This window comes from Daldinia childiae, assembly GCF_008694065.1.
Source record: "Daldinia childiae strain JS-1345 chromosome Unknown Scaffold13, whole genome shotgun sequence".
Lineage (NCBI taxonomy): Eukaryota > Fungi > Ascomycota > Sordariomycetes > Xylariales > Hypoxylaceae > Daldinia > Daldinia childiae.
In genome coordinates, this window is record NW_022984654.1 from 771,537 (window position 1) to 788,575 (window position 17,039).

Below are 17,039 nucleotides of genomic sequence, written 5' to 3' on the forward strand. Positions count from 1 at the left end.
GTTTACATTCCTACCTTGGTATTCTGTTATAAATCCAAGTATTACACTATATAACGCCCGGAATCCGACTTCTAAAAGCCGAGGACATTATTAATTATCTGTAAAGGTGCCTTAAACCATTCAAATGTTGCATGTAGGTACCCGGAGGTAGGTAGCTATCCGAATACGTACATGTATCCGCTGCCATGTATCTATAAGTATTGGTCATACGTAAAATACATGTACTGTAGGTCATCATATAGAAAAGATGTAATACTGGCTTCCATTGCTTTACATCTCATCTTCATCATCTAATATTCAAATCTTTCCACAACCTCATATATCCTGTTCATCCTCGTAAAACCCTCCCAATGGTTTAAACCTACTTGCAACATGGTTATGACTTTTGACATCTCACCTGAGACAAGGGCAGGCTTAATTCATCATTTATATCGACAGCTCTTCGTTACGCCCCCGCCCGTGTTGCAGCGCGATATCAACTTAGGTGGGAAGACGGCCATAATCACAGGGGCAAACGGCGGAATAGGATTAGAAGTAGCTCGGCAGCTTCTAGATCTTGGCTGCAAAGTCATTTTAGCCGTTCGCGACGAAAGAAAGGGCGAGATAGCTCGACGGGATCTCTCCAATGGACGCGATCTTGTATCTGGGTTCATTCAGGTCTGGAAACTGGACTTATCATCCTATGACTCAATCATAGCCTTCGTGGAGCGTACTAAACGCTTAGAGGGTCTCGATATCGCTATTATCAACGCAGGTATATACAAGGTTACAGAGTCATTCAGCCCAAGTGGTTATGAGGAGGGCGTGCAGATAAACTTCCTGGCAAACATGCTCCTCGCGGTTTTATTATTGCCTATTATCAAAGAGAAGAGAGTCGGAAGCCACCCCGGCCACATTTGTATAGCATCATCTGACACGGCTGCTTGGACGAAATTTGAGGAGGGAAACCCAATGCCTGTTCTCGCCGCCTTTAAACGGAAGGCGGTAAATTAGGATATGGGGGATCGCTATGGGACAACGAAGCTTCTCAGACAACTATTTTTAACGGAATTAGCCAAACATGTCTCTCCGTCTATTATTACTCTTTCTTGCGCCAACCCTAGCTTCTATAGCGGCTCAGAGCTTACCCACGAAATACACGGCATCCTCCACGTCATGTACAAGATCCATATTTACTTGCTAAGCCGAACTAGCTCTGTTGGCGCTCGTATATTAGTTCATGCTGTGACTACTCTCGGTGAGCAGGCGCATGGGCAGTACATTGAGGACGCAAAGATCCAACCGTGAGTTTTACCCTGCATCCAATGTCTCAGATTACCTCTTAAGTTAACACGAATGTTCCAGTATGGCGGTTATCGTATATAAGCCCGAAGGACAGCGTCTTTCGAAGCAGGTTTACGAGGAAACATTGGATGAACTTTCGTTCGCGGGGGTCAGAGACATCGTTAACGAGGTATCAAAGACTAAGTAGTATAGGTTAGGTACATAATACCTAAGCCCCCTAGCGATGCTAGTTTAAACAGAGTCGAACATGGAAATACATCTTATAAAAGCATTTATATGGTGATACCACCAGATTTTGAAGCTGCGGCCAATTTGGTGATGTCTTAGCAATCACCCGTTTCTCGGAAAAGGTCCCCCTGATCTAAGACCACTTTTGGGCCGTTATTAAATTTACCCCTATGTGGAAATAGTACATCAAGCAAGTTATTTGGTACATACCTATGTAAACCATTTCCTGGCCGATTACGTCGTTGACAATCGCATCCGATTTTGACGAGCCGATCCGACGTTACATCGGAATTACAGTCAGCAAAAGCGGGTAGGGGAAGATCGAGTGTATCTACCACACCCATGAGGCTCGATTATATGCTGATTTGTTAGGTTTAAGTTTAATTTATATATGCCTCCTATAAACGTATAAGCCAGTACAGTATAAACCTTTAATAGCATTTCCGAGTATGCTTCATGTTTACTATCGGTCATTCCGCGATGTGGGTAAATATTGAGACATCAGTCTCACCTTGGGGTATCTTCGAAACCGCCAAACACAAAACATTAAGCCTTCCATATTTCAGACGCCATTGCTCGGTTAGAATGGTGACATTATATTCATAATTACCCCCTTTACCCCTGTTTATATGGGTCCCGAGGTTAATAACATAATGTCAACCGCTGTTAAAGTTATAATACCAAGGCTATTTACTTCGGGTCTCAGCAGAGTTCACTTATGAAGATGAGCCTTCATTGGCTACTTTCTTGTGATAACTTTAATGATACATCATGCTTTTCATCTAGTCTATAATTTTCGTACTGTAACAGAGTCTATAAGTTCCCTGCCCGCATATTTAACTTCACATCACTACAGAAAAAAGGCAAGCTTACAAAGATTTTAATGCTTGGAATCTATTCTACGAATGTTGAGTCTTAGACGCAAGTACAATCCCAATGGACGTATAAGGGACATGAAGATAAAGCGCGTGCAGCCCTGAATCTAATTAGCCTTGATCTTGAGTTTACCTGAATGGCTATTGACCTATGGAACAAACTTAAGGTAGATAATGTATTCGTGGGTATCATGAATTCTATCTGCTGAATCAACATAACTGAAGCTTTAACATGCTGTTTGAAGACAGATAATTTTACGCGAAGCGCTTCGACTGCATTCGGGCTGGAGTTAACTGATGATCTCGAGGCTACATCAGGGTATTCAAAGCTCACGGTATTCGAGTCATATATTCAGTTACAATAACGGACTACCTATTAATTACCCCTGAAGGAAGAGGGGATATCTCTTATAGGAAACCGATAAGAAAAGTGGAAAATTGTCGGTTTAGACATATTAGGTAAACTATTTTACCGCCGATTTGGAAGATCTTTATCCGAATGGTTTAAAAAGGGCCCGGCTCTGTGGCCTTATTTAAAGTTCTTACATTCCATGTGTTTGTGGTACGGATCTCGGAGTAAGAGTCGAGCAGATGCGATGTATTGAATCACCACTTATTATGCATACGCGGGATCGTGCATTAGCGCACCATTAGAATATCCTCCAATGATATCGCCTGCGGTTTTAAGCGGCTTATTGTATAGAGCCTCCCTGCTTTGCATGTACCTGATCTTTATGGGTATTTTTTTTATAAGGAATTGAAAATTCATGAGAAGAAAATTGTTTTATGTGCGCAAAGTGCGCGTATTTTGACTACCTAGGCTTAGATACGAAGACGCGGCCTTCGGAGCCGCGTCCGTTTGAACCCTTGGTTCATCGGAGAAATGGAGAAATGGCTTAGGGGCTAACTAAACCCCGAATTTTATACTATCCAGAATAGGGGTGACCATACGTTACAATGGTTACGGAATATTGGATACTTAGTATTCAAATAGGTAAGATCGGAAGCGAATTGCTGCGGCGACTAGTAGCTTATTCGTTAGTCTGCGGACATATATTCCGATATCTAAACCTCCCCTTATGTAATTGGACCTCCCCTTTCCCCCTCAGCTCGATGATTATCAATCTCGTCCGCTGGGTTGCATTCTCGGATATGCATTGTAAGCTCTACCGTAATAGAAACCTTGAATGATAGCAAGAGTCGGTTTTGGTCTATTATAGACAATGACTAAGTCAAGTGAACTTGTAGAATTTGTATATGAACAAGTAGTATCAATCGTGGGAATGCTTACTTTGGTTTCTTCCCCTTTTCTGATTTTCTATATTTGTTAAAATTGTCGTTTAGGATTTAACTATCTCCAATGTGAAGATAAGTTACTATGTCATCTGAACTTGAAAACCATGCTGGGTTTGAGGCCACACTTATTGGCTTCCTCTATCGACAATTTACTAAACCAAAACCCCTGCCAGAAGGCACTGATCTCACAAACCAAGTTGCCATAATCACGGGAAGCAATACGGGGCTAGGATTTGAAGCATGTCGACAGTTTCTAAAGCTTGGATTATCTCATCTAATCATGGCCGTGCGCTCACAAGCGAGAGGCGACGAGGCCGCTAACCAACTACGAAGTGAGTTTCCGACATCTAACATATCTGTTTGGACCGTTGAAATGGAATCGTACGACTCTATCCGTGCCTTCGCAGACCGGTGCGCAACCCTGCCACGTATCGACATAGTTCTCCTAAACGCCGCTCTGATGAAGATGGCTCATACGACAGTACCCACTACTGGCCACGAGCTCACGATGCAGGTGAATTACTACTCGACTGTGCTTCTAGCTATCCTACTCCTCCCCATACTTAAATCCAGAAAGGCTATCGATGCCCAAAGACCTCCTGTCCTTAGTATTGTGGGGTCCGACTTGGCGTATCGGGTGGATATCGAGACCAAGGGTCCTATACTACAGCAGTTGGACAAGTCCGAGGGTTATGGTCAGATTCTCTGGTACTCCAGATCGAAATTATTGCTCACATTCTTCGTTGCCAAACTTGCCGAGTTTGTCGACGCCGATGATGTCCTCATAAACATGTCGAACCCCGGTACTATCAAGGGCACGGGATTTTTCCGCGAATTCCCCACACTTGCCGGGAAAGTGGTAGCGGTTCTCCATTTTCTCTTCGCAAGGCGAGTAGAGGTCGGTGCCACTATGTATCTTGATGCGACTATCGTTCAAGATAAAGAAGGCCATGGAAGTTTTATCAGCGACTGGGCTATTAAACCGTACGTATTGCCATGTATCTCGTGATTTCATAGTTGGTAGATGTGGTGCACTAATATTAGCAGATACCCCCTGATTTGGTATGGGGCGGAAGGCAAGGAATTCAATGAAAGACTATGGGAAGAGACAATGCAAGAACTAAACTTCGTTGGCGCGTCGAAGATTATAGAGGACATGAAAGCACGATGACAGGTAGCAATGAAGATATTGGACAGAAGAAGGGTACCTACTTAGTTACTTAGTGTATCGCGTAGAAGTATCGTCACCCTATATCCATCCATAGTGCTATAAGACTATAATGTATTACTTGACTACCTCTTTAAGATAAGGATTAGACTAAAAACACAAAGGACTGTTTTGATCCAAGAGTCCACTTTGCTTATTCTTGTAATCACCATCTATCTACTACGGGCTGAGCCCTCGAGGTCATCATGTTGGTGCTATTGGTTTATATAAGGGCTACTGATGATTTGATAGTAAAGAAGAGGGACATAAGCTCCTGTCGTGATCATGCATTAACTCTAATTATTACTCGACACCTTTTTAAACTTAGCTTTTTGCGCTATGGAGACGTGTGTATACCATGGAAATAGTGTAGTTATAGGAAAATGTAACTAGATGATACAAATTGTCCATGTTGGCTGAGGGGGGCAGCTTAACGAATTAGGATATCGAATGGCTCTATCTAGAACATATATTAGGTACCTCCAATCCTGAACATATAGATGTGTTATTTAATATATGACATGTTGAGTTACTTGTATCGGCCTCTTGCTTCGAATTACTTGTTTTCATTTGTTTCGTTCATCTGGCGCTCTTCACTCTTTATTTCTTCCTGCTGTCCAATCGTTTGAGCTTCTGTGCCACTAAGAGCTTCACTCCTGCCTTTCTTCATAGAGCCCCATCGAATCCCCAAAGCACCCACAACAGACACGCAACTCAAAGCTAGCGAAATGTAAAGTGTTAGTATGAGAGAGCGGCTATAAGCCACAATTGCTGCCCCCTGGCTCTCTGGCGGTAGCGTAGATATTAAGTCACCAGCACCTGAGTTTAGGAGCGAGGAGACATCCAGGTCGGGAACTATGGACTGAAGATTGGACCGCAGCTCGCTTTGTAGGATACTCTGTGCCACAGCCACAAAGATCGAAGAACTGAGATTTTGGACCAGCGTGATAAATGTTACACCCACAGGTATGTCAGCACTTGGCAATACGGTTTGGACTACGTAGCTGGGCTGTCCAAACCCGAAGCCGACACCGAACCCATATAACAGCTGATACCCGACAATTCGAGCTGTAGAAGAGTTCAGGTCTATCGTCGTTAATAGTGCGGCTCCGGCTATTGCTAACGTAGTGCCTGCGATCATCCCCGGATTATAGTACCCAACCATGCTGGTAACTGCACCTGCAACGATGGAGCACACAACATATCCAGCAATCAGAGGAGAAAGCAACGCCCCTGACGAAAGCGCTGAAGAGCCACGCACTGTTTGAAACCAGACCGGACTTTATCAAAGGGAGTCAGTCAGTAATTACTACTTTTTAGCAATGATAGTGGGGTACGTCTTAGGAGCAGATGGACCCTTTAGGGATTAATGACTCCCAAGACAGACTAAAGGGGTAAGGAATAACTCTTGAAATAACTTACAGGTAGACTACAGCGACATAAACACCGCCAGTGATACACATAGCATAGCTAGCAGCGAGCCATATGTCACGGTTCCGTGCTAAACTTGAAGGGATTGTACGCGCAGTTCCGGTAATCGACGTTGTCTGGATTGCAACGAACACGATCGTCAAGACACCAAAGACAACAAATAAGGCGATGATACGTCTATCGTTCCAAGGATATGTTGACCCTCCCCACTGTAGCGCGAGTAGGAGACATATTAGGGCCCCAACCATACAGGCCGTCCCTGGTATATCTAACTGCTGGCATTTCTTGACGAAGCTGGTAGCTTGTGTCTCCTGTTCCTTAGGCATACGAACGAACAGGGCACACAGGACGACTGTGACAGCCCCTAGAGGCAGGTTGATCCCGAAGCACCATCTCCACGTAGCTCTATCAGTTAGTGCTCCGCCGAGAAATGGGCCGATAATGGCTGCGAGCCCGAATACACCAGACATGATCCCTAAGTAAGCTGCGCGGCGATCGAGAGGGATGAGCTTAGTCGTGATCAATATACCACCAGAGAAAATGCCAGCGGCTCCGAGGCCAGCAATCGCTCTGCCGATTACCAAAGCTACCGAGTTCGGAGCTGTGGCACAGATCAAAGATCCGACCTCGAATAAGGCAATAGCAGCTAAATACACCAGCTTAATAGAGAAGTGGCTGTAGAGTTTTCCATAGAATAGTTGGAAGCTACTCAAGGTGAGGAGATAAGCATTTGTCCACCACCCAATGTCCGCTAGAGCATTGAATTCGTCGCTGATTACTGGTGTAGCTGTAGCTAAGATGGTTTGATCCTGTGATGATCGTTAGTGTCGTTTCGACCACTAAGCCTTGCGTCCGTACCATGCCCGTCAAGAAGACAGCTAAACAAAGCGCGACGACAATCAGTGTCAATCGAAGATTCCCAGGCTGCACGGCACTCTCAGCGGCGTTCTCCTGTGATTCCATTTTGGGGGATTAAAGGAATAGTGATGTGGTTGATGGAAAGAATATTGAATGCAAGGCTTGGGCACTCTGTGCACTCATTGTATGGGATTACGTATCCTCGGATGGCATTGGTTGACGTGAGACAAAGACTGTCATTTTTGATTTATACATGTTGGCAGTGTATCTACCTAATTAAAGAAAACAATATTTCCAACAAGTAGGTACCTCAACTGTTGTCGTACAGATAAATTATAGGAGGTACCTAGATTTGTGATATGTGATGGAGAAATCACCAGATGCGCGCTGTACCTGTGTACCTAGGTACCCAACTACGAATTATATATACCTATATAGGAAAAGTGGGACATAAGCCGCTTGCTTCCAAGAACAGGCCTTCCGAAGTAGATGCTGGTGCTGACGATTTTGATCGAAACGGAATGAGGTGCTACTAATTGTACCTAGACATTGAATGGCTATAATTGAGATGAAGATGTATTGTGTAAGTTCCTAGAGACATCTGTACATATGTCAGATGCTAACAATTCAATCTAATTACTTAGTATGAGGTAATTATGTAATAAGATACATCGAAATATATAAGTGGGTCTATTTATGGGTCTTATATATGATAGATACATGCAGGTAGCCGGCCCCCTAATAGGTACGTACCTATATAAGCTGCAAAGTGATTCTGCTGGGTTGTAATGTAGCAGCCAACATCAACCTCCCTTCCATACTACGCAAGGCAGGCTGGCAAGCTTATACTTACAACATGATTGATCCGTGTGTCAGGTGGCGAGTTAACCCACAGGTCCGAGCAGTATATGTTTTATTACTAAGTAAGGGATGTAAGACTTAGACCAACCCTCCTTCTCGCCAAACAATTATCTCTTACCATCTATCTTACTATCTAAAAAAATCCTCTTTTTAACTACGACCTATTGTTTTAATCATGGAGTTCTTCGATGTCGCAATCATTGGAGGAGGACCCGCGGGTCTAACTGCCGCAGCTACACTAGCTCGCCAGCTGCACACTGCCGTCGTTTTCGATTCCAAAACTTATCGAAACGCGAAGGCATCCCAGATGCACATGGTGCCAGGTTGGGAGAATAGGAACCCCAAAGACTTCCGCAGCGCGACGAGAAATGACATTGTGGCCAATTATTCTGCTACTATTCAGTTCGTCGATGTCGAAGTGACCAAAGTTGAAAAGGAGAGTGACTCCCACTTCAGGGTCCGAGATGGCCAAGGAAAGGACTGGAACTTTCGTAAAGTGATACTTGCCGTCGGGTCGTCTGATACTTACCCCAACATCGAAGGCTATGCACAGTTATGGGCCAAGCGAATGTGAGCAAGGTTTTATGACCGTTAGATATCGATTGCTTGCTAACAGTAGGCCTCTTAGCTTTCATTGCCTATTCTGCCATGGCTATGAAGATCGCGGTGCATCATCATCCGGTGTGCTCGCTGTTTCTCCCATTTTGGTTGCCGCTATGGCGGTCCATATGGCGGAAAACGCGGCTCAACTTAGTGACAGCGTCACCCTGTATACACATGGCAACGATGAAATGGCAACTCATCTCAACACCATTGCTAATTCCAAGTTCAAAGTGGAGCCTCGCCAAATCAAACGTCTCCGAGATAACGCCCAAGCCAATTCAGTTATTGTAGAATTCGTGGACGGATCTAGCAAAGAAGAGAAGTTCTTGGTTCATAACCCTCAGACTAGTGTTCAGGGCCCCTTTGTCAGCCAGCTTGGGGTTGCCCTTACACCCATGGGTGATATCCAGGCAGACGCACCAGTGCACCAGTCTAGCGTTCGTGGTGTTTTCGCCGCCGGCGATTGCATTACACCATATAAGGTGACACCAGGCGCCATTTCGAGCGGTTGTAACGCAGCGGTGGCAGCTAGCACTCAGTTGCAGGCCGAGAAGTACGGTCAGCCACCCATGTTTTGAATACATTTAGATGGATAATTCCTTATGTATGTACGTATTAAGTTCGTTGCTTGACTTCGAACCCGAGTGGTGAACACCAATCATTCCTTACAGAAAGCCCTCTAATGTGGCACTTGGTACCTAAGTCAGATGCTAGCTACACAAAAATAGAAAACTACCAATTACAGGTTCAGATATGTCTAGATTGCTGATACTCATGAATGTGAATTATGAAATTAATGGTAAAAGATTGTAGCACTAATATATCTACACGGATTATCACCCCGAATGATTGGATACTAGAAAGTCTAAAATAGAGAAGGGTATCACGTAAAGTCGCCTAATAGACCCTTGGTTCATGTTTTCTTATTTCTGCAAGTCAACAGAGAGCAAAATACCAGAGCTTGGAATTTGGCTTAAAGTGCATTCTACTTCAAATATTAGGGTGAAAGGCTCCGGGAGTAAGATACATACAGACTTAAGCAGGCTAGCAGGATTACGTGAATTACCAGTAAGAATGCCTCTCGACGTTGGTCAACTGCCTTTCTTCTTACATGCGTCGATATGTTACAAACACTTTTTTAGGAATACATTGCAGATATTAATGTAAGTTTGTCGGGAAACACGGCAGCAACAAAGATAACATATCGTATATTATGCGCCAATATTGCGAAGTTACAGAAAAAGCAAGAGAAAAAGAGAAGGTTACACATGTAGATAGTCATTATGGTGTGTTACACTAGTTAATATACTTTAATGCATATAATATTAACTCCAACTTCAGGAGATCCTGTAATTAATGCTACTAAGGTAGGTAGGTACCTTAGGTATGTACACTCCAATCAATTGTACGCGGATAAGTCAGTACCTAGTAAAATAGGAATTCTTAAGAGCATCCAACAATAAGAAATAAACGTATATAAAGGACATCATTGTTATCAAGTTACTACTCTCTCTCCTTCTTCCTCTTATCAAGTAAACAAGAAATCTATCATTACACTCCAAGACCCTTCTCTCAACTCCATCTTCAGAACAGCATATTACATTCAAGGTGCCTTCCCCCAGCCATAGATGATATATCCGAGTAGTGACTAATATGAAACTTAGCTACAATGCGCCTTATCTCCATCGTCACATTTTCCATCGCAGCTATGATGGCAGCTGCAGCCCCGAACCCTAATGCTGAGCCCAATGCTCTTCCTAAAGCGGCACCCGAGCCTGATATTATCGAACCAAAGGCTTGCTGTCTATGAGTCCTACCAACAGCACAGTGCTGGAAGAGTGTCCTTTGGAAGGACTGCTTGTATGGTTGATAGTATAAAAGAAAGGAGGGATAAATTCAGAGTAACGCCAATTGAGAAATATAACATTGCTTGGATTGTCCACAAGCAAATGCTACCTATCTGCAGTTCTACATCTAGATCTGAGTTTTGAGTGCATACATACCTAAGTACTATTGAGGGGCTGGCTACGTAATTCCAGTAATAGCTCTAAATTAAGAAACATTCATAGTTATACTTAGGTAGGTGCCTATTTGGTGTCTTAGTTTACGTAGAAGCAAGGCGCTTAGAAAATACACGCACGTAAGGATTATTTAGCACATATTGTTAAATAGTATAAGATCAGCAGTAATTAAAGCTTGCTCCTAGGAGTGAAGCATGTCGCTGTGATTCCCCCTTTGCCACATTATGCTGTAAGAGTTCGTGATGCTCCAACAGCGGTCGGAACTCCCAACGATAATCTTTACGCTATCTGATAAAATCGTCAAGGGGCTCTATGATAAGGCAATATGATCTACCGGGTCTGCCAACAGAGCCTCAAGTGCGGGGGTTGATCGTGGGAACGTAGCGGTCGTTCACCGGTTCAGACTCACCGAGTCTTGGATACCCCACTGCGCCATGCCGGTGGGGGAGTGAGGATTTGGTGGCGGTTCTAGGGTCTCCAACCAGAAGGCTACTCTCGTAATTATATTGTATATATCTCTCCAGCTACATGGATTGTATCTCTAACGGGTAGGCTCGTGTGCATAAGCAATGTTCGATATAAAAGGCGGGAGTGATTTGTCTATGCATGTGCACCGATGGGGTTGAAGGCGCGGTTGAGCATGTTATTAGATTACTTCGGCTAGGCTGTCATGCCAATCTATCACCTCGTGTACTACCAGCTTAGGTTTCTTATTTCCTTATATATGCCTGATCGGGGCTGCATCGGGGACCAAACGGAATGGGTACGACCGGGTTGTGACCTTATAACAATTCGACATACGTCAATGCTCTGCTATGTACCTTTTCTATGAACAACTAACAATCACGTGATAAAGCCTGCTATGTAGCTAATATAGACACTATTATACAGAGACTTATACCGATCCTAATACACTGTAGTCATATCTATCCGGGTCCTCTTACAACAGTTCCTAGGATAGTGCATAAAATTCAAAATACAACTTCGCTCAAAAAAGTACATAAACTGACTGGGATAGTTATAACGTACATGAGTAGCAAATCATGTATTGGTACTAGCACCCCAAATGTAATACAATGAAAGCAGTGTAACGTGAGCTTATACGGATTTGCGAATCCAAAATGTTCAGAGCTTTGCTTGTCGTGGCTTGCCCTGCCACGGTAAGACAGTCTCACCCTCTTTATATACACCACCCTTAGGCCTCCACATGACGCTAACAGGATGAGCTTGAATGTCGTGAACAAGCTTAGTCCAATCTGCGCTTGGCTTATCTTTATGATGGAATACCATAGTTGGATATCCAATGATAATGAAGCCATGCTTGAGGTACAGCGAGGTACTTAAGGAGGAACCCTCGAGGTAGGATTCGACACCTAACTCATCAATCCTTCGGATCCAGTAGTCCATACCACATGCTGTCGCACTTAGGTGGCGGTACTCAGGAATTACCCACAAAGCCTGGCCGTCTGCTCAAAGTGCGCCCAGTGTTAGCCTCATTACTACCTTAAAATGAACTAAAAGATAATATAGAGCCGGACGAATACCACGATGCATGCATACAGATGGAAACATTAACGATGCAGGGGCGGAAAGTGATAAATGAACTCGCATAATAAGCCTTGAACTAGGAGACCACTTACAGACATGCGCTGTCTTCATCATTCTTGGGCGCCAACTCCAGAGCTGCATGTATAACTCTGCTGATAGGTGATAGCGCTCAGAGCCTGCTTCGAAGCCTGGCCCGAGAAGTCGATTACATCCCTGATTAGCCACCTCAGAGTGAGCTCGAAATGGGTTTTCTTGATATTCCGTCCATCCACCGCCCCCAATAATCGGACATAGTCCCCGGCTCACTCGACTTGGATCTTCGATCTTGACCCAGTGTTGGTTGGGATTGGCCAATGCCGCAGCCAGGTATGCTTGTTTGGTAGCAGCGAAGGCTTCCGCCTCCTGCGGGCCACCAACACCTATACCCGAGAAAGTCAACTGACCAACGGCTTGAAGGGGTTCCTTCCATGAATCCCAGTACGTTGTAAACAAGTCATCCCAGTCCTTATCATAATCGACGGGTGAGACCACAAAGTTTGGAGGTGAAGTCATTGCGGCGAAGTAATAATGAACCGAGACTATCTTACTTGCAATGTAAGGAAGTAGAATAATGAGGATGTGTAGACGATCGTGCGTTGATGGTACCCCATGATGAAAGGGGTGACTTTTATATGTACGAACTTACCAAGCGGCGTGCCAAGAGCAATGGTCAAGTATATGGTGTCCCCACCCACCCCCCTTTCTTAAGTGCCAATATACAAGGCAACTTCACACACTGAGTTTATAGGTTAGGTACATATCACATTAATCACCTTATAGAACATTCACTCTTGACAGTTAACAGTTATGCGTGATGCTATCTCTATATAATTATGAAATAACAAATTTCCGAAGTTTCACGGCAACGAAGTCCTTAACAATACATAGCGAATGCTCAGACTCTCAATTAGACAGTATAGTCCACCTGGTATACTTGCGATGGTTTATTCTGTGCTCCGGATAAGTCCACCCTTTGAGTATTGGAAATACTATCGCCGTACAAGCTGTCTTGACTAAGTTCGCTGCGCTTCTTGGGTTTGGAGCTAATTCCCCAAAGCCTCCAAGACGATGTAAAACTAGTAACACTACCTAAGCGATGGAAAAGTTTTTGCATACCCGCCGTTCTGCTTAGGGAACTTAACGTTGGAAGACAGGCAACCATAGAAGCTAAGGAGACCTCGAGCATGCTCCACCAAAGCATAGTCGTCGCTGTCCCTTTTTAACTGGTCAGTACCTCCGTGAAGTATTACTCAAATGTTATCTCAGCAATAAAAAAAAATAACTTACGATTTATATCATATCCAGCACTGTATCCCTGATAAAGGACTGTCAGATATATTGCCATCCGAGCTGCTGATGCAGCCAAGGACATCAATCCAATGAGGAATATGCCCGTGAGAGCAAGCTTTCGTTTGATAGACATGCTGAGTCTCCAAATCTGCATATTGTAAGAATAGGATACTTGAGTACATTACTGGCGAGGTATGCCCTTACTGCTGGAAGTGGAAGTGTGATAATTAGAAGGTCCAGAATGAAGTCCGATATAACCATTGCTTCCTCTGGTGTGACAGCATCACAGCCCGCTTCCTCTAATACTTGAAGGGGAGCCCAATGAAGCCAGACGTCCTTTCCACATCCGAAAACAAGACCTATCAGGAACCCAACAGACCATAAAGTCACCAGGAATATACCGACTTTTGACGCCCAATCAAAAGTTGACCCCTTGTGTCCAACGAATATACGCCGACAGAAGAAAATAATGCTAGCTTTCACGAACCCGTAGGCAAAGCACATGAGGAATTGAAATGCGAATTGTATCTGTGTCTAATTAGTTTATGCTATTGATATTGTGTTCTTGACGCACCTTTGCCTGGAGAATGTAGGCATCAAGAAATAGTCCATATGCCTCCGAAGCTACGGTACCAGCAGGGACAGGCGTGGGATATCCCATTACGCCGAGTCGTTCTCCGGCGATCAAACAGGCACCCATTCCGGCAATAAAGATTATTCCAATAGCAATAAGCCAGTCGTCAATCCCCAATGAAGCCTTCTGGAGCTTGCGAGTATTGAAGCGTACGCCTACTAATGCGATACATATTATGGGCAGCACAATACCAGCTGACAGGACTTCCGCTGGGGAAACAAAATCAAAAGGGAGTTGTAACCATTGAGTAGATGCCATGGCCAATAGAAAGCCTGAAGAAATTTGATTCTTGAAAATAAACAAGGCAAACAATACGAGACTTACCTAAACAGCTGATTTAATTCCTAGGATGATAATTTATATTTCAAACCTCCTTATACACGTTATACCGCCCACATAGTACACAAGTAGAGCAACATACATGTTATCTAATAATCCAGATTCATTCCAACTTCCGTGCTGATGACAAGATCCTTTATTTAGCATCATCCGAGCCTCGCCAGAGCGAAGTACACCAAAAGTAGAGAATTTGCACTTCCACGAGCAGCGTCTAGCTTTTGGGTATGACATGCCAAGACTGTGAGGCTGCATGACATGCATACCTAAGAGCTTACTAAAAGCTTACATGTAGTTGTGGAGGTAGCTACTTTTATACGATAGAGTTACACTACGGCCTTCATGTAGGTGATTTGTCTGATCGATACTTTACATGGATGCGTATAGCTAATAGCATTTCGCAGAGCCATCTTTCTGCAGAAGCCCCCATATGTGGTTGGTTACCTACCTACCTATGCATTGAAACATGTATTGATTTGGCGGCAAGGATATTTTAATCGCGCGCGGCTCCTCTAGGATGGTTAGTTATGTCGTGCATTGTCACATTTATGCGCGGCATGATCTCCGCATCATTCACCGAAGCCTTGCAATAAACTTATACCTATCAGAGAAAATACCTCGATATTGTAGTTTCAATTTGTGTAACCCAACAACTCCTAAAAGGGCATTTTACATTTCAGCTCTTGCAAAGCTAGATCCCGAGTTCCGAGCGTTGGAACTTGTCCACCCTTTGCTCCTTATTGCTCAATCTTACTGGCTCATTTTGTAATTGTGATATTGATAGAAATAGCGATGGTCGTGAGAAAAGCCAACCTCTGGTATACTAAGTACAGAGACAGACCACCGCGATCCCTAGGTATCCAAACTAGGTTTTCCATTTCGTCTCATATGTAGACCAACTTGCAATTCTCACTGCCGTAACTATGGGATCTGAAAGAAAATACGAGGAATATCATCTCCTCGCTCCGGAAGAAGGAGCAGTAAATGAGCTTTTGCCTCAAACCCATGGAAACCTCTCTAGCTACTGGTTATCGCTCAGACCTCTTCTTCCTTGGCGAACTTTCTTCGCTATTCTAGCAGTTTTATTATTATTGATCGTTAGCTTCACTCTTGGATATGAGATTCGGACTATTATGGGTACGACGGGTATCTCACCGTATCGTGAGTGTAGAAGGATGAGGTGTGAATATAAGCTTTGCAAAAGCTGATCCCATCGCTAGTGAATCTTGGCCATACACAGGCTGATACTCTTTGGTGGAATACGGAGTATAGCAGCGAAAATGCGACAGACACTAGACTCAACGAACTTTGGGATACCCATATCCCCTGGGAAAGTGGTATCATTGCGCTCACTAACGAGGAAGCACGTGCAATGGATCTTCCAGAGTCCCAGCCTTTTCCTTGGGATGCTAGCCGGAAAAGGATTTATATCGTCAATGCCCACCATATCCTCCATTGTGTAGTAAGATCCTCCAAGAGAATCCATCAACATATTTCTGTTCAAAGCTAATGACCATTTACTATTTTAGAGAAATATTTACATTTCGATCCAACAATACCGCACAAACACACCGCAGACAATTAACTATCCCCACATACTTCATTGTCTAGATAGTCTTCGCGTGGAAACCATTTGCAGTGCGGACGACACGCTCCGCTACGTGCCCCTTAACTCGGCCCACGGTTTTCGACCAGGCGACGGCCAGTTGCGCAAGTGTCGCAACTGGAGTCAAGTGCAAGAGTTTGTTGAAGCTCATGACCCTTGCTATCGCTATCTTAAGCCAGGAGATTCCAAATTATCGAATCTAGAGCGATTCAAGTTCTGCCCGCCAGACTCAGAGTACATACCCAAAATTCGAAAATACTTCGGTTACGGGGATGACTGGACACCTCAGCCGCAAGAGGGCCCAAGAGAGCTTGAGTGGTGATCGAAAGTGTTGGGACCATGGGTCCGTGACAACAGTCACATGACTGTTGTTTTGTAACCGAAGGCTGGACCTACCCACACACACAACCCACAAATGTACCTAGGTACCTAATAGATAGACATCTGTCATGAATGTTATGATTGATGTTGTATTGTATACTTTCTAATGTGGGGTGCTATGATACACGAGGTATTTATACTTCCACATGTCATGTGACCATGACAACATTTCTCCCCACTTCGTAGATCTCCCGTTCTTTCAACTTAAATCAAAATTCATCGTTTTTATTTTTCCTTATGTAATACAAGGTATATACACGGCTTTTTTGTTACTTTAATTAAAAGAGAAAAACTTATTAACCGTTAGGTTTTTATAATTTTTTTTATAATTTTAAGTTTATTTAAAAGTATATCGGCTATTTAATTTAGTTTTTAATGTTTCCTTTTTAAACGATAAAATTTTAACGAAATTAAATTTAATTACTTGTTTATAACTATTAAAGTAAAACATTATAAATGACTTTATAGCTTAATGGCCGATAATACCATTTACTTGTATGTTGTCCTAACTAACGGCTCGGGAATTTTGGTAAATAAATAC

At 43.6% G+C, this 17,039-nt stretch overlaps 5 protein-coding genes across 5 annotated transcripts; 3 read left to right on the forward strand and 2 right to left on the reverse strand.

The window, feature by feature from the left end:
- Positions 1-3,765: 3,765 nt before the first annotated feature.
- Positions 3,766-4,854, forward strand: GL218_08630 (Retinol dehydrogenase 14; the record flags this gene model as incomplete). The annotated part of the gene is made up of 2 exons (XM_033585436.1): positions 3,766-4,667; positions 4,731-4,854. The coding sequence occupies 2 exons, from the start codon at positions 3,766-3,768 to the stop codon at positions 4,852-4,854; spliced, it is 1,026 nt and encodes a 341-aa protein (XP_033440587.1).
- A 592-nt stretch (positions 4,855-5,446) lies between these two features.
- Positions 5,447-7,284, reverse strand: GL218_08631 (putative HC-toxin efflux carrier TOXA; the record flags this gene model as incomplete). The annotated part of the gene is made up of 3 exons (XM_033585437.1): positions 5,447-6,170; positions 6,313-7,130; positions 7,180-7,284. The coding sequence occupies 3 exons, from the start codon at positions 7,282-7,284 to the stop codon at positions 5,447-5,449; spliced, it is 1,647 nt and encodes a 548-aa protein (XP_033440586.1).
- A 931-nt stretch (positions 7,285-8,215) lies between these two features.
- On the forward strand, positions 8,216-9,221 carry GL218_08632 (Bifunctional thioredoxin reductase/thioredoxin; the record flags this gene model as incomplete). The annotated part of the gene is made up of 2 exons (XM_033585438.1): positions 8,216-8,610; positions 8,669-9,221. The coding sequence occupies 2 exons, from the start codon at positions 8,216-8,218 to the stop codon at positions 9,219-9,221; spliced, it is 948 nt and encodes a 315-aa protein (XP_033440585.1).
- Positions 9,222-11,789: 2,568 nt separating this feature from the next.
- On the reverse strand, positions 11,790-12,764 carry GL218_08633 (putative gnat family protein; the record flags this gene model as incomplete). Its single annotated transcript, XM_033585439.1, has 2 exons — positions 11,790-12,130; positions 12,305-12,764. The coding sequence occupies 2 exons, from the start codon at positions 12,762-12,764 to the stop codon at positions 11,790-11,792; spliced, it is 801 nt and encodes a 266-aa protein (XP_033440584.1).
- Positions 12,765-15,434: 2,670 nt separating this feature from the next.
- On the forward strand, positions 15,435-16,439 carry GL218_08634 (uncharacterized protein; the record flags this gene model as incomplete). The annotated part of the gene is made up of 3 exons (XM_033585440.1): positions 15,435-15,672; positions 15,732-15,973; positions 16,041-16,439. 3 exons carry the CDS (start codon positions 15,435-15,437, stop codon positions 16,437-16,439), a joined length of 879 nt encoding a protein of 292 aa, XP_033440583.1.
- Positions 16,440-17,039: the final 600 nt, after the last annotated feature.